A 23935-nucleotide genomic window follows, 5' to 3' on the forward strand; every position below is an offset into this window, starting at 1 on the left:
GGTTTAGATTGGATATTAGGAACAATTTCTTCACTGAAACCATTGTCAAGCATCAGAACAGGATGCCCAGGGAAGTGGTGGAGTCACCATCCCTGGAGGTATTTAAAAGACATGTAGATATGGCACTTAGGGACATGGTTTAGTGGTGGAGTTGGCAGTACTGTGTTAGCGGGTGGTCTTTTCTAATCTAAATGATTCTATGATGATACAGAAAAACCTTTGACTCTGTATTGCCCATTGTCACTGGTGTCTAAATTCCATATGGGGCACGTACTTATAATACGGAAAGGAAATACCTTCTGGGTGAGGATATGCACATTTACCCTGCAGAAGTACACAAAGAAACATTTTCAATTTCGTAGCAAAAATCTTCCATTATGAGTTATCTTCATTTTCATTGTGAATGTAATTGCCTTTCTGGAATTTTGTTTGGAATATTGCTTTCTGTGTGGATGTATTTTTGACCATGTGAGTTGCATTTTCTTATGCATTCTGTTTTGGCTTGTTTTAGCCCCTGCCAGCTTCCTGTTGTTTAGCCAGAAATCTGCAATCAGCCGGATGATACCAGATGATCAGCAAAGTCCAGATATCATACTGCCTATGCATGGTCTAAGGAATGTTAAGGCTATTGATTATGATCCCTTAGATAAATTTATCTACTGGGTGGATGGACGTCAGAATATTATAAAAAGAGCCAAAGATGATGGCACTCAGGCAAGTTTACATGGTGTAGCTCTGTGCGGGTCTTTTTGTGTGCTTTATGCTTGACTATCCCTTTCCATCTCCTGCACCAAGGAATCATGGATTTAAACTTCACTCTTGCTAGCACTTTCTTATGCGTATGCTATTTATGTGTGAAAATTACTGAGGGCTTTTAGGGTAATGATTTTAATTTATACACAAAGATGTGTAATACAATGTAGTACATTGTGTGTATCTGGAACTTTAAGCCTTGAATTACAATCTTTAATAAAGGCTGAGCACTGAAGTAAGGCAGACTGAGTATACTGAGTTTATATACTGTGCTTTACACTCAGCACAGATAAACTGTATTCTAAAAATTAATATTGTGCATGCCAATTGTATGATAATATTGCCATTGTTGTAAAGCTCTCTCAAACTGAAAACTCTCAGCTATCCAAGCTGTAGTTAAACCCTGACTGAATGCAGAGTTGATTGCCATGACAGACAGGTATAGGCTTATCTACATGCTTAGTTGTTTTAAATCTGTTGGGAACAGTATTCTTTTTGCGCTAGTTATTCACACAACAGTGAGAAGAAGTGTACGCTTCTTCTAGGCAGTGTTATGTGTTAACATACAGCTCCCAGATCAAGGGACACTCTAAATATGGTTTGAGTAAGAATGTGAGAGGAAATGGACAGTGGGCAACTTATATTTTCCTCATTCTTGGGCAGTTATATCTGAGTCGTGCATTTAGGGACTCAGAGGTTTAAACGGTTTAAACCGTTAAACAGTTTCCTTTAAAGGAAATTTTATTTTTTGGCCATTTCTTTTAGGGTTGGAAGGAGGTATGTTGGGATGGGCAGCTAGCTGGGTTGTGGATGAATTTTGAAGAAGTTTTGCTCTTGCTTTTTGGGATTATGCTAGGTGCTAATTGTTGTCGTATAGCTTCTCTTTGGTATTTGCTAGGTGCAAATTGCAATAGAGATTCATTTGCTCTGTGTTTTCCTTTACCTTGGTCACACAGCTTTGAAGATGTAGAACCCCTGCAAATTCTGGCTTTCCAATTTTCACTAATTATTTTTACTTAATTTTGCTAAATTGTGCTGTTTGCAGACAGTGCATACGAACTTCATACCTGAGAAATGTTACCCTTGACTTTGGAAAGGAATCATTTCTTTTTAGTCGCACTGTCAAGACAAAATAGAGATAAAGCTTTATATAAAAACAAAAAAGCCTGTATGTCACTATGCAGAACTTAGTGGCTTAAAATCAAGTTGCTGAAATACAACTTTCACAAGTAATGCTGTGTTCTGTAATTCATTTGACTTAAGTTGAGCATAGAATGGTGTCTCCAGCTTTCTTGACCCATATGAACTTTCCCTGATACTGTTTCTATGTTTGGACTGGGAGCACTGCATTAGGAAACTTAAGGAAGCCACCACTGCCCCCTCACCATCATCATGTCACCAGAAGCAGTCACCTTTGAAGGCGACTTTGATGCTGGGAGTCGTGCCAGCAGTAGTGCTATCCCAAGGGCACTGGGATTGGCTGTACGCTAGTGGAGCCTGTGTAATGTTAAAGAAACAATGGAAAGATTATTTGCCTTTAGGGATGTTTCTATATGCTCTAGTGCTTTTCACAGAAATAGTTTTGAAGTCTAGTATTCAACATAGAGTTAAAAGTGTAGTAAATAGTATGCTGGAAGGGGTTGAGGGTAATGTTTCCAGGAACTTGGCAATGTCAAGTTTTGTAAGGTCTGTCATAAAGACTGTGAGGGTAAAAGCAAGATAGTTGCTAGTATGGGTGTGAAACAGAGCTGTAGCCATTTAACATATAAGCAAGCAAACAGAACCAAATTCCATTACAAGATCTTAGTTTTTAAGAGAAGCCAGGACTTAAAGAAAATCAGTATCTACAACACTATAAATAATAAAGTAAGGAGACTTTCACAAAAGTTAGAGATTTGTTCAGTTGACTGTATAACAGTACAGGTCTGGCCAGATGGCTGCCTTGTTTCGTGCATTGTTCCATTCAAGTTTGTTCCATGCATAAACATTCAGTATTGTTTTCTTCCATTTCCTGCTAATTAATTCTACTTACAGGAGGCCCCACAACTGCTTTCTGGGGAGTTTTGCATAATCTTGTGGATTTTCTCCAGATGTTTTTCCTTTAATCCACAGTTTGAATCAAATCTTTTTTTTGTTACTGTTATTAAGCTTTATTACATTTCTTGTATTTGTTGTTTCCTTGTTGTTGTAGGTAGGTAGGTAAACCATGCTTTCTGTGCTATCAGTGTTCTTCAGTCAATAATCACAATATTTAATGGAAATTGTTCCCCACATGTTGTCTTGCAGCCTTTCACTGTCATGAGTACTCCAAACCAAAGCCAGAACCCAGAGAAACAGCCACACGACCTTAGCATTGATATATACAGTCATACCTTGTACTGGACCTGCGAGGCCACCAATTCAGTCAATGTCCACAGGCTGAACGGCGAGTCAATTGGAATGGTGCTGCGCGGGGATCATGACAAGCCCAGGGCCATTGTAGTAAATGCAGAACGAGGGTGAGATTCCTCTGTACCTTGTACACACATCCCATTCTTGGGATGTTTGCCAGCTGTGTGTGTGAATCTTGTGTTGCATCTGTATATTTTGAAAAGGAGACTTTTTGCATATTTTACTGTTCAGGATGTCAGTTGACTGCTTGTCCAATTCTGGCTTTTAAAGGTATCCAGGTTTCTCTTCCTGTTCTCTCCTTCCTGCCTACTCTGGTATGCTTAGATGTCCACAGAGCCATGTGGTTGGTTATAGTGAGGAGAAGAAATAACTCAGCTGGGGAAAGCAAAGTAAAACCACCTTATCCTGTTTGCTGTGTACAATCCGGCCACCTAATAGAACAAGCAAGAAAATTTACACTGTTGTATCAGCTGGGGATCTGGCTTATAAATGCTCGAGCATCATAAAACAAATGCTTTCAGGAAAAAAATAAAAGGGTCTCTCATGATCTAATCTAATAGTATAAAATCAAAGAAACAAACCAACCAACCCCTGTGTTCTGTCTGCTTTTAAGTTAGTTCTGCCTTGATGTGTATCTCAAAACTGTCTGAAATGAAATAAAACAGGTAAGATACACTAAAGTGATTTCTCACAGGTAGAAAATACAAAGCAGTTTTGGCTAGATTCAGCACACCCTCACCTCTGCTTCAGGTGGTTAGTAGCTTCATTCTCAGAGGTCAAAGAGTGTCCTTTACTGTTCTCTTTAATAAGATAGATGCTTAAATCCCAATTTACTACTTACCATGTGCTTAAAATATGTTGTATGAATGGTTTGTAACTTCGTGGATACAGAGGCACCCAGAGACTGTCGAGGGTTGGTATTTTATACAATACTCAGTGTAGTCTGCACAATTCAAAAACTGGTGTGGGGAGTGGAGGATTAGAGGAAAGATTCCAATCTTATTGGTACTTAAGTCACTTGGACATCTTTGTTCATATTTATAAAAGTTTTCCATTTGTATTTGCAAAAGCTGATCTGCTTTCTCTATTAAAACAGAAGTTTGAGTTTGTTGACCTCCAAAACTCTCATATTTTCTAGTCAGCTCTGCATTCTGGACTACTTCTGCCTTAGTGCCAGGAATACTGCCCTTCACCTCTCCCTTGGCTGCACGCTCCGACTGCTGCCTCTCCTCCTGATGCTGACATGAAAGGCTATGCAGCAATGCACACCCCTGTATTAGGGAGCATGCCCATGTTATCCACCACTGAAAAAATCACTGACTTTTTCCTGAGGGAGTTCTTAGTTTGCCGTGTGGGTGCGTAAGCCCTTTTTTCCCTATGCATGGGGCAAGCAGAGACTTTCTGTTTGCAGCTGAATTGGCTTTAGGCCGTTGAAAATAACTGATGGTACTAAGACATCAGGACATGTCATCATGAGCTCTTTTTCCTTCTGGAGTCTTTGTTCCTCTCAAGTTTGGAAGGAACTTGTACTTGCTGAGCAGAAAAGCAACCCAGAAGGAGAGGAGGTGATGGCTAATGGCTTTGGTTTTTTTTTGTCAGAAACAGCTTCTGGGCTTTGATTCATGGATGGGATCAACTTTACCCAAGGATGGTTGAAGAAAGTCTGTGCAAGTCAATTACAGCCCTCACCTCAACAGTGCTGCCAGCACAGCAGTGCTGAGTGCTGAGGCATTTTATGGCCTGTATTAAGGACAAATGCTATTAATTTCAGGCTACCTCAATATGCCAGTTAGCAAATATTTAGGGTTCTGCAGCTGACAGATCTGGATCTTTGTGGCTGGGAGCAATGGTCACCACAGTTGCCTTTCCCACTTACATGCAGAACCTGTGTGCAAAGGTGAGTTTCCTCCTTTCTGAAGCTTCTGATATCTTTGTACTCAGGTACATGTACTTCACCAACATGCAAGAGCGAGCTCCCAAGATTGAGCGTGCAGCCCTTGATGGCACAGAGAGAGAAGTACTTTTTACAACTGGGCTAATTCGACCAGTAGCACTGGTGATTGACAACAAACTTGGAAAGCTTTTCTGGGTGGATGCAGATCTGAAGCGCATCGAAAGCTGTGACTTGTCAGGTATGTGATACACAGTTAAACATTTGGAACAAAGCATGTGTATGTACAAAAATGATGGACTGTGTCCTTGCATAGTACAGCATAAAATGCAGGGGAGTCTGTTGATTGTTATTTTAGATCTAAGTCTCGAATGAGTAAGACCTGACAACAGGACTTGGGTAAACTGACATACGAATAAATGGCAGTTAGGCCATCACATGCTGGTAGTTGTAGCCTGTGGTTGCAGCTTCCTTTGTGCACATTATTCCTTTTCATGGAATTAAAACTCCATATAACCATATGTTTGCATACTAAATACATATTTTAATACAATTCTTTGGGTCTTTTTACAGGGAAAGCTAAGCTTTCTCTGGTTAGTATTGAACCCAAGGTTTTAGTGCACATTTATTTGATCAGGCCACAGCTAAAGAATCAAACCCTATAAGTAAGACAAATGCAGGGGAAAGCTATAGGTTTAGAAGAAAAACAATATTTATTAACTAGAGAATATGCATTATGTAGCCAGAAAGCCATGGTTGTATTTGATCCAGCTGAGCTCTCTGTAATGTGAGTCACTGAACTGTTGATTTTTTTTAATGAGTTAACAGCATATTTTTATTTTAAGCTATTTTGGGGACTTGCATCACAGCTTCAGAAGCAATTTGGCAGCCAAAATTTTGTTGGCTTTAATTAGTTCCTCTGAAAAGTATTTTCTGAGAAAAGCACTTAAAATGGGAATACATGAGCAAAATGATTTCAGTGTAATCTGAGGCTGCTGAATAAATTTGACCAAAATTGTGTATAATGGTTTTTATGCCAATTAGACTGGTTTGGACAACTTATTCCCTCATAGGCTTGGTGAGAGGACATTCTTATGGAGGATTCTGAAGCTTACACTATATACTGCTTAACTGCATACTGCTAAATCATGAAGTAACCACAGATGTGCAATGTTTAACTTTCAGAGAGGGTTGAAAGAACCATAAACCTGTCTAACAGTTTTCTTTATGAGTTTCTTGGATTTTTCAGTTAGAGTTATTGATGTGTTTTAGACATTCATAAAACATTCACAAATAACTTGTCTGCTACACCAGGCAATTAAAAAGTGGTATTTTATATTATTGTTGAAGTGATTGGAAAAGATACAAAATTCCTGCGATGAGAACATGCTTTGTTTTCAATTAGTTTTTAAATAGAGAAATTGTGTGTCCTTCCAGCTTAATGTTGTTTACATTTAACTATTGATTTCTATCTTGAAAAACTACACATCTGTTTCATCTAGGAATCAAAGTACTTAATTACTATGGAAATTCAGCACTTCCTTACCTGCAACATGTTTTATCATCTTTGTTTCTAACCATAACTGTTGAAAATAGCCCTTTTTTTATTTAGATCGAGTTTTTTTCATTTTGATCACTCTTCCAAAGAGCAATTTAGTGCTGTCATCCAGTGCCATAGGTACCCTTTTAAAATTATTCATTAATAGTTTGAACTGTCATTTAATCAAGGTGATATCCAATGTAACTATAGTATAGATTAACCACCTTTTCCATTGCTGCCTTCACAGCTTTCCAAGTCACCAGTGTTCAGTATTTTACATATAAGAGAGAAAAATAGATGATGCTTGACCTACTTGCCCAAAATAAAAACCCCATAAGCCTGGTTTAGGCCTGGATTTGGTAGGTTGTTCAAAGAGGTTAGGATTCTAGCAGGGCTGCTAGATTGCAAGTGTCTCCTGATGCCTCATGTATTCACAATTGCAGGCTGCCTTCAGGATATCCTACAGGAAACCAGCTTGCCTTTTATTTCTAAATGGATGAGCAATTTAGCACTTAAAAAATTGATGAAGACAGGAGTTTTCTTTATATTCAGCTGAAATGAAACTTTCCTATTTTTGTTGTATCTTCCATGCAGCTGAAAATTTTGAGTCAATGTGTCCCATTTGCTTAGTCTCACAAAAGGACAGTCATCTTTGAAAACCCAATGACACTGAAGTTCATAGGAGTTAAGGTTGCTCAGCAGGTTGCAGGACAAATAAGCAAGTGCCCTGTGATTTGTTCTTTGAGAACCTCCTGTCAAAAGGTTTCCTAGTGTTTCTGCATATTAAGACCTGCTTAGGAGAAGACAAAGGACATCTGAGGATCTGCACTGCTGGAGAGTAGTGCTAATGGTCAGGTTTAGTGCCCATTTAGTGACACTAGTGCGGGTACATCTGTTGCTCTACTCTTTACAAGTAAAATCCACTGGTGCCTTGGCTACCTCCTGAAAACCGCATTGGTTTGGAAACAAAAGAAATTCAGGGGTAAAGAACTAAAACCCCAACCGCAAGTCTCTGTAACTACATCTGATTTGAATGCATGCTGTTTGTCGTAACAGCCAGAGTCATTGCAGATGGTAATTTTATGTGCAAAACTAATAGAATCTGTAATTGAAATAAATGTTACATTCTTATGTTTGGCTGAGTTCTATGTAATTTATGCAGCAAATCAGTTGAATCCAGTGCTCATAGCATTTTTATTATATATCTCAGATTCTATAATCTCATTTTGTGTAGATATTAAAAACTTTTCTGTTTTAAATCCAAGCAGACATAAGGTCTTTATTCCAAAATGAAATGTGAAAGCAAAAGAAGCACCAAGCTATGATTTTGTTTTGATACCTCATTTTTAAAGTCAAATGTACCCAGTGTACTTAAGATTACACAGCCTCAAAATGGTTTCTGTGAATTGATAGAATAATTCAGAATCTTTGTTCACCCTAAAAAAGTGTAACAAGAGCGTAACAAAAGCAATAATTAAATGTCTCTCGTGGTTGTAGATTCCAACAAAGTGTATTGTTGCTTGATGTGTGAATGCATTGTAAAAATTGTGACCCAAGAGCTGAGTCTGTCAGTGACACAGGCTTTGGAGACTGTGCGCAGATACACATGACAGGATGTCAACATGATCCTGGATGGTTGGCTGGTGTATGCAAGGATGAGCTCTTGTTTCATGTTGTATCTACTTGCCCTCATGACACAGCAACTGGTTGCATTTACTTGAGATGAAGCTGAACAGAGCCTTGGTCTGCATAGACAGATGAAGCCAGATACCTTAGAGCTAACTATATTTGGTTTGGTTTGATGCAGTTGCTGCTTGATTTTTATGAAATGATTTCAAAGTCAACTGGTATAGAATTAGTCATTGGTTTTGTTCGCAGGTGCTAACCGCGTGACCCTGGAGGACTCCAACATCCTTCAGCCAATGGGACTTACTGTGCTGGGCAATCACTTGTATTGGATTGATCGTCAGCAGCAGATGATTGAGAGAGTGGAGAAAATAAATGGATACAAAAGGACTAGAATTCAAGGCCGAATTGCTCACCTAACTGGTATTCATGCTGTAGAAGAGCTTGATATGGAAGAATTCTGTGAGTTTATTTCAGTATCTGACATCTCTCACTCTTGGTCACTGTCTCTCAAAGCCCTCATCTAGCTGAATATTGTAGTAAGATTGCCTAGCGGACTTAAAGTGAGCCATGGAGTGCTTTCAACTCAGCCAGCTGGGATCCGAGAAACAGACGAGAAAGTTCCTCTTTCTTGTCTAGAAGAGTGTTTCTGCAGCTAGAAAATGTGATTTCATGGCACTTAGTTACCTGCTTTGTAGAAGCTTACATGATACTGAATTCACAGTAAAAGCGACTTATAATAATGGTTACTAATTTTTAAAGTACAACCAAATAATAACACTTGGAAAAACATATGAAAAGAGGATAGTACTTGTATTTTCTCCGGGGTTTTCAGACCCCTGTGTAAAGCATGAGTGTTTTGACTCAGCACAATCAATGATGTAAAAGCCTCCAGTGAGGGAGGGAGAATGTACAGAAAACTCCGACAATGAATTATTGTGGAAGTAGAATTTCTCTGCCGTCAGAGGTGGAGCCATTTTAGGTCATCCCTTCTGAAATGGGTTACGCATGCAGGACCTTCTTTTTCTGGACTGGTGGTCCAAGTTCTGTGGCCTGAGGGAGAGTATAGAAACCTCTTAAAGTAGTCACTCCTCAAAGTGACAACCTACACCTCCTCCTGCTTAACAGAAATATAAAAGAGAATTTACATATTTTGTGATTTGAGCACACAACCATATGGCTTCTTTAAAAAAATATATATCAATTGTGTGTTTTTATGTTGCAGTTTTGCAAGTAACAGGGAAGTTGAGGGGCTAGATATTACGAGCTCTTTAAGATTAAAGAAGACTTCCTGAAAGATTTGGGGGTTGGCAGTGATGTGTGATTTGGGGGTTGGGAGTGATGCAGTGATTCTGCAGTGATGTGTGTTCATTCTTAATGCCTGGCTACCCTAGAAATGCAGGTGGGATGTCTAGGTACACTGTAAATGTGACCCTCCAAAATCTGCCTTCTCATTCCTTTTCCCCTTAGCTCCCAGATTCTTTTTAGAGTCCTTTAAAGGTGTCCATATCACTATTAATGGGAGAAATGTAGTCTTCATGAAGTAGTAAATCAGCTTTTGAGCACTGAATTGAAAAATCCTGCATTTATCTTCCCATTAATTTGTAGCGAAATCTTGGTTAATCAAATAGAACTGGTTTGTGAGTGGTTTGGTGAGTTTGCCCTAACTAGGACTGGTTATTTCTTCTATGCTTTCTGATATTCTTTTCTGTGTGTTTCTCCAGCTGTGCATCCATGCTCCCGTGACAATGGTGGGTGCTCACACATTTGCATTGCCAAAGGGGATGGGACTCCAAGATGTTCATGCCCCGAGCACCTTGTGCTTCTGCAGAATCTCTTAACATGTGGAGGTGAGTTATGTTTAATTCTACTGTTGAGCAGTTTACATCAAAAAAGTTGGGAGTTGAGGTTGCATTCCAAACCAAAATGTGGATTGCACACTGACTTTTTTTGTACACATGATATGTTGCATCATGTGTTAAATTGACCTTTGATTCTTCTGCCAACTGTTTTCTGCTTCAGTATTTGGACATATGTGACTTATGATTGTGAGCAGAATATTCTTGTTTGACCCAAAAATACTTGCATCTTCTACTGAGATTTTTATAACTGTATGATGTGCCAGGTTTGTGCCTTAAACAAAAGCTTACAAGGTGATGTTGCATCAACCCGTAATGACCTAGCAGCAGTAAATGTACATATGATTCCCACTGTGTCATATTCCAGTCTCTCAAATGAATTTGGCCCCATAACGTGAAGCACTGTACTGTCTAGTTACAAAATGTAGGCCAAAAGCTTCATTGCAATCCTTTTTAATTAATTTAATTAAGGTAGCTCTCCTCTTTCCACATAGTAGACTTTTCCTGCAGACTGCTCTTTCACAATTCTTGCGTTTTTTGAGATTTGTTGTTATGCTTGCAGAGGGAATTAAAAACAAGCAAAAAAAGTGCTGCTTTTTGGGAGGCAACATATCTTAAATTATTTGGCTGCGTTTGTCCTCTTGACTTCTTTTATGTATTCATTTTGCCGTAGATTTCATTTTCTGGCTGAACTCTGACCTCTCAAGGGACAGTCATTTCCATTATAAACTGCTTGCTTTCCCATAACCACAACAGGCTATGTGGTTTTAGAGTGGTGGTGGTTACATCTGTGTGGGGAATCAACCTACTTGTATTTCTTGCTCTACTGTTGTTGCGTAACATGGCCAACGTGAGGTTCCTACATCTCCCTCCTTTGTTACCTTCAGTTATAAATCAAAGAATCCAGGGGCTTCCATCAGTGTCTGGTTTTTGTATTCTAATCCTTCACGAAGCCTGCAACAACTTTTTAACCGATCCTGTCTACCATAGTAGCAGCCAAGAGCCAGTATTTCAACACATTATTTCAAAACAATAAAATATTTCAAAAGATTAATAGGTGTTTTGGCTGGAGAATGTTTGTCCATGTACTCTCCTGAATGCTCTTGACAAGTTTTTAAATGCAAGTTGTGCCTGCCAAGTGCAACCATAATGCAACACTAAATGTGGCTCTAAATGCAGAAGTAGTAATCTGTCTGTTGAATTATGTAAACAGCACACTCATTCCAGAATTTAATTAAAGAATTATCTTAATATGCGTATCTGGCATCTTTGTCTTACCTACAGCTGTCAGGTCCCTGGCTGCAATTCTTATATTGCTTCACCAAATCATTGTAAATCAGAAACTTTAAAATCATAACATTGTCAAAACCAAAGTGCATTCAGATTTTTATTTGCATTCTGTTTTTCAAGCTCTTGATTATACTTGAGTCTCATTTTTGAACATTTCTGCCTAATGAAAGAAGGACAGCAGCACTTTTAAACCTTCCGGAAAAAAATACTCGTACAAAAGTCTTGTCATTGGTTACAACTGCAGAGCTTTCCTTAAGCTGGTTCTTTGTGATGTCCGGTGCTGAGCCGGGATGTTAATAAAAGCTCATTCGGTTTTCAGAGAATTGTTGCCATCCAGTGTCAGAGCACACTTCCACCTTGCTCAATATTGTTGTCATAGACAGGGTGTGATGTGGTACCCTGTTAATCCAAGTGGTAAAGCATCTACTTGGAGCATTCGCTGGCAGCAGCAGCTGTGGGGATCAGTGACTGCCTGTGTTAACTTGTTTAATTACATCACAGGGATCTGACCCAGCAACTTTTGAAATCAGTGGAAATGTGTCTGGTTGCTGCAGCCATGTTTTGAGATGCTTCCTTCATTTTCAACATAAATAACTGCTACTCCAGTAACTGAATGTTCTTATATGTTGGCTAATGGCCTATATGTTGATATTAATGGTGTAAAAGTGTGTGCTAATTCGATGTATGTAAGAATTAGCAGCATTTTTTGCAATAGATTCTTGATCTGGTTTGTCTTTGTCTTTTCACATTCACAAGAAAGCAACAATGAATGTCTTCTTATAGCGTAACTGTAGCATCTCTACATCAGGTTGTAGCTGCTGCTAAATGCTAACAGCGTGTGATTGGGCAACAGTATATTTGTGGAGTGGATTGATGCCAGGATCTTGGGGTCCATGAAAAGTCAAATTTTAAGGAAATCCAGGCTTTCTTAGGTCCAACAAGCAAAACAATAAAAGTTCAGAGTTCTGTCCCTGACGATAGTGAAAGAATGTAAGACCAAGGCAGGGCTGTGGTGCTCCCCAGACTACTTTCTGAACCTCCAATGACCTACAGCCCAGGACTTTCCAGCAGTAGGACTTAGCTTAATGTTTAACAGGCCTTTACAGATACTTTTTCTACATTCATATTTTTCATTTCATACCTAACTCATCAATTTGTGGATAAACCACTGGAAAAATAGAGAAACAGATACTGTAGAAGCAGATGTTGTATGTTTTAAGTAGATTAATTTTCAATTAACCCAATGTGCCAAGTTTTCTTATGAAGAATTGTTCCAGGATAATATATTTGCAGGGATTACAGTTGTGTAGACTGTGGTTTGAGTATTTATTTGAATTTGTGCATGACAGTGTCTTCCAAAGGGTGACTGTAGGAGCCAAAGTAAGTATTTGTAGTTCCTGTCCTTAGTTCAGTGCTCAGCTGCTACAGCAAGATTCTTCAACCAGCGTGCATCCAGTTTTTGATATGAAGTTGGCAAAATTTCATCCCCTATGCAAAATCATGTTTTCCTCTTTGCTGGAATCTTAATATTGTGATAGAACTTCAGTTCAGGGATGTGTGTTTTTCTTTTAAAAGTCTGTCACGTTGCTGTTTTGTTGTAAGGGCTAAAATTGAATATACAAATGTGATTTGTTTTCTCTTTCTTCAGAACCTCCAACTTGTTCCCCAGACCAATTTACCTGTGCAACTGGAGAGATTGACTGTATCCCAATGGCATGGCGATGTGATGGATTTCCAGAGTGTGATGACCAGAGTGATGAAGATAGTTGCCCAATATGCTCTGCATCCCAGTTCCAGTGTGAGAAAGGACAGTGCATTGATGCACACTTGCGGTGTAATGGAGAAATTGACTGCCAAGATAAATCTGATGAAGCAGATTGTGATAGTAAGATTGATTTTCCTGAACTTGTGGTTTTAACATAAGCATCCATTTGGGAGTCTAAGTGTTCTTCATATGTCTGTATAGGATTTTAGTTTCGAATGGTGAAAAAGAGCCTTAACCATAAGCCTTAACTAAGCTATCCACTGTTTTCTTTCCCTCTTTCTTATTCTGTTGCTCAGATTAAACTTCTCTGTAGCTACTTAAATTTCTGACCATGTAACTACAGGTGTGTGGGAGGTTGGGGGGAGAGTATCTTTAATACATATCCTGAACAAAAACAGGATAGAAACTGGCAGAACTTAACACGTGCTTTTTTTTCCCTGTATCATTATCATTCTAGCTTGCACTGTTTCCTGGGTGTCCACTTCACCTTTGGACAGTGGTCACAGCAAGGTGCCACAGGACACCCTAATCCTGTGGCTGAATTGGCTTTTCTGAGAGTTCACTCTTGGAAAGCTGATTATAATCCTGGATATACCTTTCCATGAGAAATCTGTGAAATGACATCCAAGGAACTTTTACTGCAGCAGTACAGTTAGCAAGTACCACCTCCCATAAGACAGACAGGAACTTAGACATGACTGATCCTCCTCTTCTTGGCAAGGGTGGCACTGGCGTTCTGGTATCCAGGCTCAAAGTTACAGAGAAGGCATTGCAAATCCACAGAATTAGTCACTGAAATGTTCACAAATGTCTATCCTGCTGGTCCAGTGGCAGTTCTTAGTCACTGAGTGGGTAAAGCCGATGGTCCTGAGGCTTCAACAGGCCAAGAGCCGCACTACTGAATAGGCTCCTGAAATTCTGTACAGCAATAAGAAGCCATGGTACCAGCTCATAGTCAAGTGTCTGTTTCAGCTACGCCTTGATACTAGATACAGAATATGCAAGGTTTCCCATCAACTAAAGGATGATGCAAATGCACCCATTGACACTTCTCTTTGGGACCCAGATCCTATGGCTGACTGGGATCAGAATTTTATTTTAGCCTCACTGACTAGGATGTGTCAATAAGAAGGAAGCATCAAGAGATATGCAGACTTGCATTTTACCCACAGCAGCGAAGCAGATGTTCTGGTGCCTACCTGGTCAGAAATACACTGCGGCGTCATGTCTCACTTTTTATATTCTAAAGTTGCTCAAATGCTGCCATGCAAGTAGTACTTCATCTTTTCTTTCTTTCTGTGCAGCAATTTGTCTACCCAATCAGTTCCGATGTGCAAGCGGCCAGTGCATCCTGCTGAAGCAACAGTGTGACTCCTTTCCAGATTGCATTGACGGTTCTGATGAGCTTATGTGTGGTGAGATGTCATTCCTTGAGATTCAAGTGCTGTGTTCAGGCATAATGTCCTATGCAGAGCCCCAGTCTTTGCACAGTAATATTCTTTCAGGGTAGCCCAGTGAATCTTGGCCATATATTCTCATAGTTGTATGAGATGTATGTATGTAATATGTATGTGATAAAGTATGTAATGCTGTTGTTCCAGGAAATGCAATACAGCATTAGTGAAGATGATCTGAAATCCCAGTGTTACTTCAAGCTAGGCACAAAATGCTATATGGGATACAATGCTGCCTTCTTTAGATGAGCCTTCAGATCTATACCCAGGGGATCTGATTCTACTATGCTCAGCACCTTGGTACTTGCAGAGCTGCTGCTAAGCTTGAGGTGGCTTTTAAAAGTGCACAGCCCAATCCACTGCAATTACAGGGTCAAGCTGTGGGATAATTATGTGGAGAAACTAGCATGCAGTGAGCAAAAGTCCACAGGAGACCACAAGCTGGTCTCTTAAAATGCAGATAGATAGGAAAAGGATATAAGGAGAGAGACCTTGATTTTTCTGGGCAAAATGTTACTTTGAACTGCCATTCCCGTGCCAGTAGGTTTATGCAAGTTACAGGCATGCTGATGGCTGTTGCTGTATTAGTCCTTAGCAGGATCTGTTATTTTGCAGTCCGAAGTGGATGGTAAAATTCACTTACCTGTGCTCTGCTTGAAGTTTCCCTCTTTTTGCACCATCAGGATGACTAGTGCATGAAGTTTTCAGGCAATGGGGCAGATAAAGGGAGCATTTAGTAGCTCACAAGGTGTTTAGCAGAACAGTTGGAACATAGCATTTTAGAAAAGAAGCAAATAGATGCGCTGATCTGTTGGTAATTCATTCTGAACATATACCTTGTGTTGGGTGGTTTTGCTTAATGATGTTGCCTACAGGGCCTTGGCTAATTGCAGGGTTTGTAATATCTTAGAGTCTTGTCATGTTTTAAAGCACCAGTTGTCAGAAGTTGCGCCACTGCTCTGATGAAAAGAGGGGTCACCAGGTGGTCTGGGTAACCTTGTCTCTTCCTTCCATCCTCATGGAGGGTACAGCAAGGAAAAGTGTATTTCATAAACAAAAGTGGTGATGGGAGCCCACTGAAGTGGTGAATAGAAGAAAAGGCTAAAAGAATAGCCACAAAAAGTGTTCTCCCACATCTTCCGTTTATCTCTCAGCTCTCACCCTGTTCCCTTGCTTCTCTGGATAATGTAAAGCCACTTCTTCCTCTTTTTTTCTTTTTCAGTTTATTTTCTTTGTGCACTTGACAAACTTTCGTGCTGCCAAGTTAATGCAGCTGTTTCCTGTTTGCAGTTAGGGTCCAGTCCTGCAATTAGGTCTTAACTGATTTAAATGTGTCTTTATGCAGACATAAGACTGTCTCCTCTGGAGTCTCTTCATGGAACAGAGCATTCTGTGGTTTCTTGCTTGACTGAGGGAAGGAACTCAAGCAGGGAATAAGAATGATTGCTACTTTCTAGATAAGGATCTTGCATTCAAGTGAATCTAGATTTAACCAAAATGAGAACTGTGTGTTTTAAATTAGTTTGGGAAAATGTTTTAATTTTGGCTTTGTTTTTTTCTGGTGTCATATCTGATCTAATCTATTTGAAAATTAGGGACTTAGCTGGCATAAAAGCTGTCACGCACTAATAAGTGTGAAGACTGTGAAGCAGAAATGAATTCTTGATGCTGCGCTGTTAAAGAGTTTATCACTAGAATTTTGTATTTCCTTTATCTTCCTTCTCAAATTTCAGTTGTTTTTCCACTGAAAGGAATGAAACCAGAGCCACTGGAGAAAAATGTTATGAAGTGAAGGCTTGAATCTAATGTGAACCATTTCACTTCTTTCAGCTTCATTAAGAGGGGAAAGGGTCTATAGTGTGATCTGAATGTGTAAAATTGAAAGGCTTTGGCCAAGTTTATTTTGATTTTTCCACTTTATGAATAAAAATGTATATTTGCCCAGGTAGAAAAGAACTATAAATGTTGTGTGAATCGTGGAAAAACTGGTTTTCACTGAAGAATGTCACATATATGAAAAACATAGAGGTGTCAGGTTTATTTAGCAATAATTTTGAATGTGTTACCCGTAATGAGGGAAGGTAGGAAACAGTTCATATCAAATACTGCAGCACTTTTTATGGTTCAACATTGGGCTGTATAGGGAACAAACAAATGAGAAGTAGGAAGTATTTGAGATATTCTGTATTTTGTTTTCCTTCCAATTTGTAAGGTTTATTTTAGAAAGCAAGTCATATTTTAGTAAGGCAAACTGTAGTATTTTAAGCCCTAATTAGCAAGGAAGACATCCACTGCTTAATACATATGGCAGCATTCCTGTTGGTAAAACCTTTTAAATTTTTAATGATTTTTTTAAATGTTTTTATTTTCTAGTGGTTTTAAATTTTTCAAAAACTAGCACAAATGGCTTTTGAGAGAGCAGAGTCCTCTCTGAGTAAGGACTTCATGTTTATAAGTGTCCTATATCCTCAATCTGTAGACTTTGTGGGGGGAAGAAAAGAAAACTTCCTCAACTGTTCTTATCAAGATGCTAAGTAATCCTGTTCTGAGATGAATTGCTAGACACAAAGGAGAGTACCTTGCTAATACAGCTTGATGTACATGGAGGGGAGGAAGAGGCATGAAGTCCTGTGCATGGTATCAGAATATGTGGAGCTATAGATGCCTGAGTTTGATGCAGATGCTTCCAAAGACATTGTGTGAATGACTGAGCTGACTTACTCGCTGTAACGAGCTCCAGGACAGCAACATAATGAATTGCCCCATGTTTAATGCCCTTCTTTATTTTTTTCTCCTCTCTTTCCAGAAAAAACAAAGCCATCCTCAGATGAGTCGCAGCCCCACAGTAGTGCCATTGGTCCTGTCATTGGTATAATATTGTCGCTTTTTGTCATGGGAGGAATGTACTTTGTTTGCCAGCGAGTGGTGTGTCAGCGCTATGCTGGGCCCAATAGTCCTTTTCCACATGAGTATGTCAGTGGCACCCCTCACGTCCCTCTTAATTTTATTGCTCCAGGAAGTTCTCAACATGGCACCTTTACTGGTAAGGATGGTAAGGACCTTGCACCTAATCAGTACCATTACATTGTCTGGATTTGGAGTTACACACATTATTTAGAGTGCAGAAATTAGATGTTGTTGATCAGCTCAGTGGTTTTGGTATAAATCTGTCATTTGGATCAGATTTGCAAAAACACATTTCAGTAGACATCTTGCCATATTTTCAAAAGCAGTTTTCATGCTAAACTGCATCTGCACAGGTGTTTAACTTTTTGATAGAAAATTAACTGTATTTTGCCAGAGAAAACATGCTCTTTAAATAGCTAATTCTTGTTTATGTAATAAAGCCTGAGCTTTGCATAGTACTTCACACCTAAGGCCCGCAAAATACTATGAAGACTAGTGAACTGTGTGCACATGTTCCTGTTTCCTAGAATGCCATTTAGCATTCTGGTGAAAGTTCTGTTGAGTTATTCTTTGTGTCTGTCCTGTCCATTAAAGTTCTTCACACATTTTGGCCTGTTTGCCCAAGATGGGTGTGTTATTCCACAGTGGAAAGAAGCAGAGGAAAGAAGTGAAGCATCTTACTTTACTGTAATACAAAAAAGCACGGGATAAGCTTCCCAAAGCTACAGCAGCAGAGTGGAAGAACATAAGCAGCCTGGGTGTGGCATCGTAGTCTGCCTGCTCATTGCCTGAAGTGTAATGAAAACATGTCTTTTGTTTTACCCCATCTCTGAGACTGCTTTCCTGTTTGCTTTTGGACAAAGCATTTATTCTCTCTCTGTCTCAGTCCTTCATCTCTGAAACAGCAAAGCTTCTCTACCTCGCAAAGGACTCAAACTGTCCTGTTGGAGAAGTTCATGCAACTATGATGCTGAGACCGAAGGAAGACTTGAAGTATACATAAAAGCTTAGGTTATTCAGCTAATAAATAAGAACCCAGAAACCTCAAATAGACATCAAAGTAAACACTTAAATGGTGTACCTCAGATCATTTTGCAAAGTAAAACATACTTTTCATGGAGGAAATAGCAAAGTCTTAACTATAGAGCCCTGAGAAGAAAGAATTTATCTTCATACTGTTCAGGAAGCTGGAAAGTAAATGTTCATCTGTAAACCTGCCAGACAGGGTCACAATAGAGGAAATCCATACTTAAGAGTATTTGGAGTCTGCTTTTCATGTCAGCTGAAATCAGATGGATGATAAACTTAAAGACAAATGAAAAGATGTGGCACTTCTTCATATTAAACAACTTTGTGAGACGTGCTAATTGTTGTTTTCTTCTAGCCATGGCTTTGAAGATAGCCAGATGTAACTTAGGTTTAGCCTTTCTCACACTTTAATGGCTGTGGTCAGCTATTCCTGCTTAAAGTATGTTTTTATGGTTATTGACAGGTTTTTGTGGTAGGAAATAAAATTTAAGTATGAAAGAAGTCCAAGTGAAATCTTTGCAGCAGGGTTCTAATCTGGACTTCACACTGAAGCTTTTTTAATTAAAGCAGGTATCACTGGGTTTTGTCTGTACCTCTGTAGGTGTTAACCAAGCTGTCATTTTGATTCTCATTTGTATTTCTTATCTTTTTTCTAATCCATATTGCTGTGACAAGTTACAGCAGCTGGAAATTTTACCATTGTTGTTCATTCTAAAGAAAAGACATAGGTTCCTCATACCACGACAGTTCCAAAACAGTTAGTCATGAATGCTGGTCTTAAATAGAGCCACCCTGCTTGTAATAAGTATTTCCTGCATCTGAAATTTTTCTGAAACCTTCCCAAACTAAACTGTTTCATTAGCACTGAGTACTCTGACAGGAAGAAGCTCAAAATGTATGATCTGATTTAAGTGTATATTGCGGCAAAACTGATTAGAGAATGTTGTCTTCCCTCTTCCTGTCACCCAGGATTCCTTCTTTGTGCCACTGCTGGTGTCAGTTAAGCAGTGATTTTGATTTTGATTTGATTTTTTTTAATAAAAATAATGGTTTTTTTGCTGTTGTTCATGTACTTTCAATTAACTTGCTTTGGATGGAAATGAAAACTTTGTAGCTTGTTTTTTCTAGCTTGTTTTTCTTGGGCAGTGTATAATGGTTTTTTGCAAACACCTGAATTTAACTGGAAAATTTCTTAATTAACAATTTGGATGAAAAGTTTGGGTCAGCTGTTCTGGAGATTCCTTTCTCTAGCAGAGTGCTGAGAGCAGGTTGTGAGGAGTTCAGTGCCGCAGTGAGACATTAAGTGGTGTGGGGGCGAGATGTTTTCTTTACAAAATATGTTGTTCCTTGTTTTTACATAAAACACTGTTCCCAAAGTGACAACCAGTAGCATTGCACGGGTTTGCCAAGCTGTGGATTTGTTCTGTTTTGCGTTGGTAGATGGAATTATGGTTTACCTAACCTTGTTTTCCTCTCTGTCTCACTGTAGGCATCTCTTGTGGAAAGTCCGTGATCAGCTCCATGAGTCTCATGGGAGGAAGCAGCGGTGCCCCCTTATATGACAGAAACCATGTTACTGGAGCCTCTTCAAGTAGCTCATCCAGCACTAAAGCCACTTTCTACCCACAGGTATGTCTTGAAAATATACCTTTGAATTAAGTACCTCCCACTTTTAAAAAAAGAGAAGATGAAATTATATGCTACCAAATAGAATGGTTATTCTAAGGTATGACTGTTTATGATCTACAGGCGCAGTCTGACACCCATTGAACTCCATGATAGGACTTTGTTGTAGTCCATGAGGATTACACAATGCTATACGGTGTCTAAAATGTTTTGCTACTGGAGTGGTATTCAGCTGGGTTACTCCTGGGCACTTCTGTTCTTATGTCTTGACTCCCTTGGAAATGCCACCTCCTTTGTTCTTTGTAAACTCTGATGTCAGTGGCCCAGTGACATTTTGCACTGTGTAATGCTGCAGGCACACATGGAATAAAAAGACAAACAAGACACAGCAGGACTGGAATGCAAACACATAAGAAATAAGCTTGGCTTGCTGTTCAGATAGTGTCGATTGTTGATTGAGAAAACCAAGTGTGTGCATGGGAGAAAACACTTGTACTGGCAGGGATTACTTTGCTTGGGTTTTTTCAGCTGTAGTTTAGCCCAGTTTCTGGCTTTTAGTTGTTGGAAGTGAAAGAATTTTAGTCCCCATTTCTCTGAATGAATTCAAAGCCATGAATAGGAGTTATTCTTTAAGAATATGTAGGAGAAACATTGCATACTGTTAGCCAGCATTTTGTCATGTAAGTTTTTTTCCTTAGTGATTCCAAGCAAAACATGCACTCCCTCCTCTGTTTACACAAGATTGCAGAGTCAATCTGCTAGCTATTGAGGTGATCTTTTGGGAGCCCACATACTTTGTGGGTATCTCTCCCATTTAAGAAGGGCAATCATAGAAAAGACAGGCTTGTGGGCTTATCTACTGATAAGGTAAAATTGTTACTTATTTCTTGCATTACCTTCTCAATGAAGTTACCAAGCAGCTAGTCCAGCTAGCAGATGTTCAGAAGTCAGCAGCCCTCCTAATTTAGCCTGTCTCATGCTTCACCAGTATCCCTCAACATGATGAACAATTTAATGCTAATACTGTGTTGATATGTCAGTGACACACTAAGAAGGATGAACAGAAAAACTTAGCTGAATTTATATAAAAATACTTAAATGTATCTTGACAGAGGGAAGAATGGCTTTAAACTGAGAGAAGGGAGATTGAGATGAGATCTTAGGCAGAAGTTCTTCCCTGTGAGGGTGGTGAGGCTCTGGCACAGGTTGCCCAGAGAAGCTGTGGCTGCCCCATCCCTGGCAGTGTTCAAGGCCAGGTTGGATGGGGCTTGGAGGAATCTGCTCTAGTGGAAGGTGTCCCTGCCCGTGGCAGGAGGTTGGAACTGGATGAAGTTTAAGATCCCTTCCAGCCCAAACCGTTCTATGGCTTTATAATTAATAGTGATTGCTCAACTCAACAGCCAGGAATCATTTTGCTAGACACTGCGCAGTGAAGACCAAACCAATGACCTCCACTCCAGTGATTTTACAGTTACTATAATGAGAGAAGAGCAGAGGCAGAGGAAGGATGCTATCATGGTCACTGTGGCAGGCCATGGCTTGGCAGAATGCCCAGGACAGGCTGTGTACAAGATATTCACTTCAGTAGCAAGGCCCAACCATCAGTAGCAATGCTGTAATTTTCCACATTGGAAGAGACGAAGTGCACTCCTTGTTTTTAGGCCAGTATCCTGCTGGTCCTGTCAGAGGTTCTGCTTCCTGCTATGGGAAGGATCCTAAAGGATTCTGAAGTGCAACAAACTCTTCCTAGTGTGAGGGTTACCAGCAACTCTGTATATGCACACACAGGCTAGGGCAGGCTGTAACTGTTTTTTAGCTCTTAGGCTCTTTGCATTGTGAACTGTGCCAAAATCATGTGTTTACAGAACCACAGTGGAAAAGTATTCAGGCAAGAATGGAATTGTATTAGTTATGGTAAAGGAACCTGGCCTCCTGATCCTGCTACTAACCAGGGTGTTAGTTTAGGGGCTGGGATTGGAACAGACTTTGTTTCCTTGAGGATGATGCCAGTCCTTAGATCTAACGAAGTACACTGAGATTCAGCAAAACTGTGTCTCAGTTCCAGCTTTACCACAGCCTTACAGTGTAATAATGGATGTGGCAAGGAAGAAAATGCCGTGTACTGAGAGAACCTTGAAGGCCTGAAGTGTACGCAAGCCCAGAGTAAAGTCTCATAATGAACTTCTGTGATCTTTAAAAATGCATTAATTCACCCAAGCACCAAGGATAGGAAAATAAAATGAGTGACAGGGTGAAAGCATAAATAATATTTTCAAAGGAAGTACCTGTAGAATTAATCCAAACTTTTGCACTTTTTCCTATTTTTCCTAGATCTTGAACCCACCTCCTTCCCCAGCTACCGATCGCTCCCTGTATAATGCAGAGATGTTTTATTCTTCAAACATTCCTTCAACCACAAGATCTTACAGGTACAGCTCCTATAAAAAGTTTTGATAAATCTTCTATTGAACTGTCCTTTAGTTTTGGATCTTAAGCAGACTTTACCTTGTTAAAAAACCCCAACTTTCTTAATAAATGACCATTTAAACGGAGGTTATGCTAGTTTTAAGTTTAAACGTTGGCTTTGTGTTCCTGTTCTGACATGACAGGATTTAGTGCCTTTCAATACAGTGTTGCTGAGTAATAATGCAATATATGTAGGTTATATTACTATCCTGTATAGAGAAAATTGGTGGTTTCTGTTCAGTTCGTCAAGCTCCTCATAAAAGTCTCTGATTAGTCACACTGTTTGGTAGTGACTGGGCTAAATGGTCCTGGTGGTCTCCCCTGGCTGGTCAGGGGCCGGAAAAACGTACTGCTGGCAGAGGGTAGTTGTAGTTGTGCCAATCCAATTTAACACAGTTCAGGTACTTCTTGTTGGTTTCCTATGAAAACATGAATTAAGGTTCACAACAGTATTCATGAGCAGGCATCCTGACTGAGGACACAGAGCTACTCATTTCCAATCTGTCTTTTTGTTTTCCCTAGATTGCAACTAATGCATGTGGGGTTTTGTTTGTTTTATTTTCTCTCTGCAGGCCATATATTATACGAGGGATAGCTCCACCCACAACCCCATGCAGCACAGATGTTTGTGACAGTGACTATACTACTAGTCGATGGAAGGCCAACAAATACTATATCGATTTAAATTCAGACTCAGACCCTTATCCCCCACCACCCACACCTCGCAGTCAGTACATGTCAGCAGAAGAAAGTTGCCCTCCGTCTCCTGCCACGGAACGAAGCTATTTTCACCTCTACCCCCCTCCACCCTCTCCTTGTACAGACTCCTCATGACCTCAACAGAAGGAACTCTTCCTGTAAATATTTTAAAATATGAACAGATTTAAAATATATATTTTATGATTTAAAAATAAATTGGGGTGGGAATTTAAAAAAAAGAAATGTGAATAAAAATGGGTGGGAGAGATGGGGCTGTGAAAAATTGTACAGAGGAAGAATATTTATAAAATTGATTTTTTTTAACTTAATTTCCATTCTTTTGTGCCATATTTGCCTTTTTGATGTCATGAAAACTACTCGGTCTCCAAAGGATTTGGGGAGGGAATGTTGAGCCTTTTTGCGTTTTTAAGTCACCTTTTTACATGTGAAGTGTATGTAATTCTTTTTATTCATGTGAGACAAGAAAGCAAAGTGGCCTGTGGAAGAGTCTAAAGAAAGGTATAAGTTTATTTGCAGAGAAGAAAAACATGTTTAAATAAAATTGTCAGTATCTGACCCCTTCCCACCCCTGGGAGAACACATGCAATGGTCACAACCCTTCGATGCCACTGTTTGCGC

At 39.5% G+C, this 23935-nt stretch overlaps 1 protein-coding gene across 2 annotated transcripts in view; it reads left to right on the forward strand.

Annotated features, from left to right (window-relative positions):
- LRP5 (LDL receptor related protein 5) overlaps positions 1-23617 on the forward strand; it is a 126619-nt gene extending 103002 nt beyond the window's left edge. The window contains exons 13-23 of one of the 2 annotated variants that reach the window (XM_061346848.1): positions 512-714; positions 3040-3251; positions 5086-5276; positions 8454-8663; positions 9926-10051; positions 12999-13235; positions 14420-14530; positions 17376-17621; positions 19995-20134; positions 22463-22560; positions 23170-23617. In XM_061346848.1, the coding sequence (XP_061202832.1) occupies positions 512-714; positions 3040-3251; positions 5086-5276; positions 8454-8663; positions 9926-10051; positions 12999-13235; positions 14420-14530; positions 17376-17621; positions 19995-20134; positions 22463-22560; positions 23170-23431 (2036 nt within the window). In that variant the 3' untranslated portion in view covers positions 23432-23617. The remainder of the gene's footprint in view (positions 1-511; positions 715-3039; positions 3252-5085; positions 5277-8453; positions 8664-9925; positions 10052-12998; positions 13236-14419; positions 14531-17375; positions 17622-19994; positions 20135-22462; positions 22561-23169) is intronic. The other variant, XM_061346858.1, reaches the window with a different exon arrangement.
- The last annotated feature ends 318 nt before the right edge of the window (positions 23618-23935 follow it).

The sequence above is a fragment of the Neopsephotus bourkii genome, unplaced genomic scaffold (genome assembly GCF_033783945.1).
Source record: "Neopsephotus bourkii isolate Nb327-2 ecotype Australia unplaced genomic scaffold, CSIRO-AGI_Nbou_v1 NB_42, whole genome shotgun sequence".
NCBI lineage: Eukaryota > Metazoa > Chordata > Aves > Psittaciformes > Psittacidae > Neopsephotus > Neopsephotus bourkii.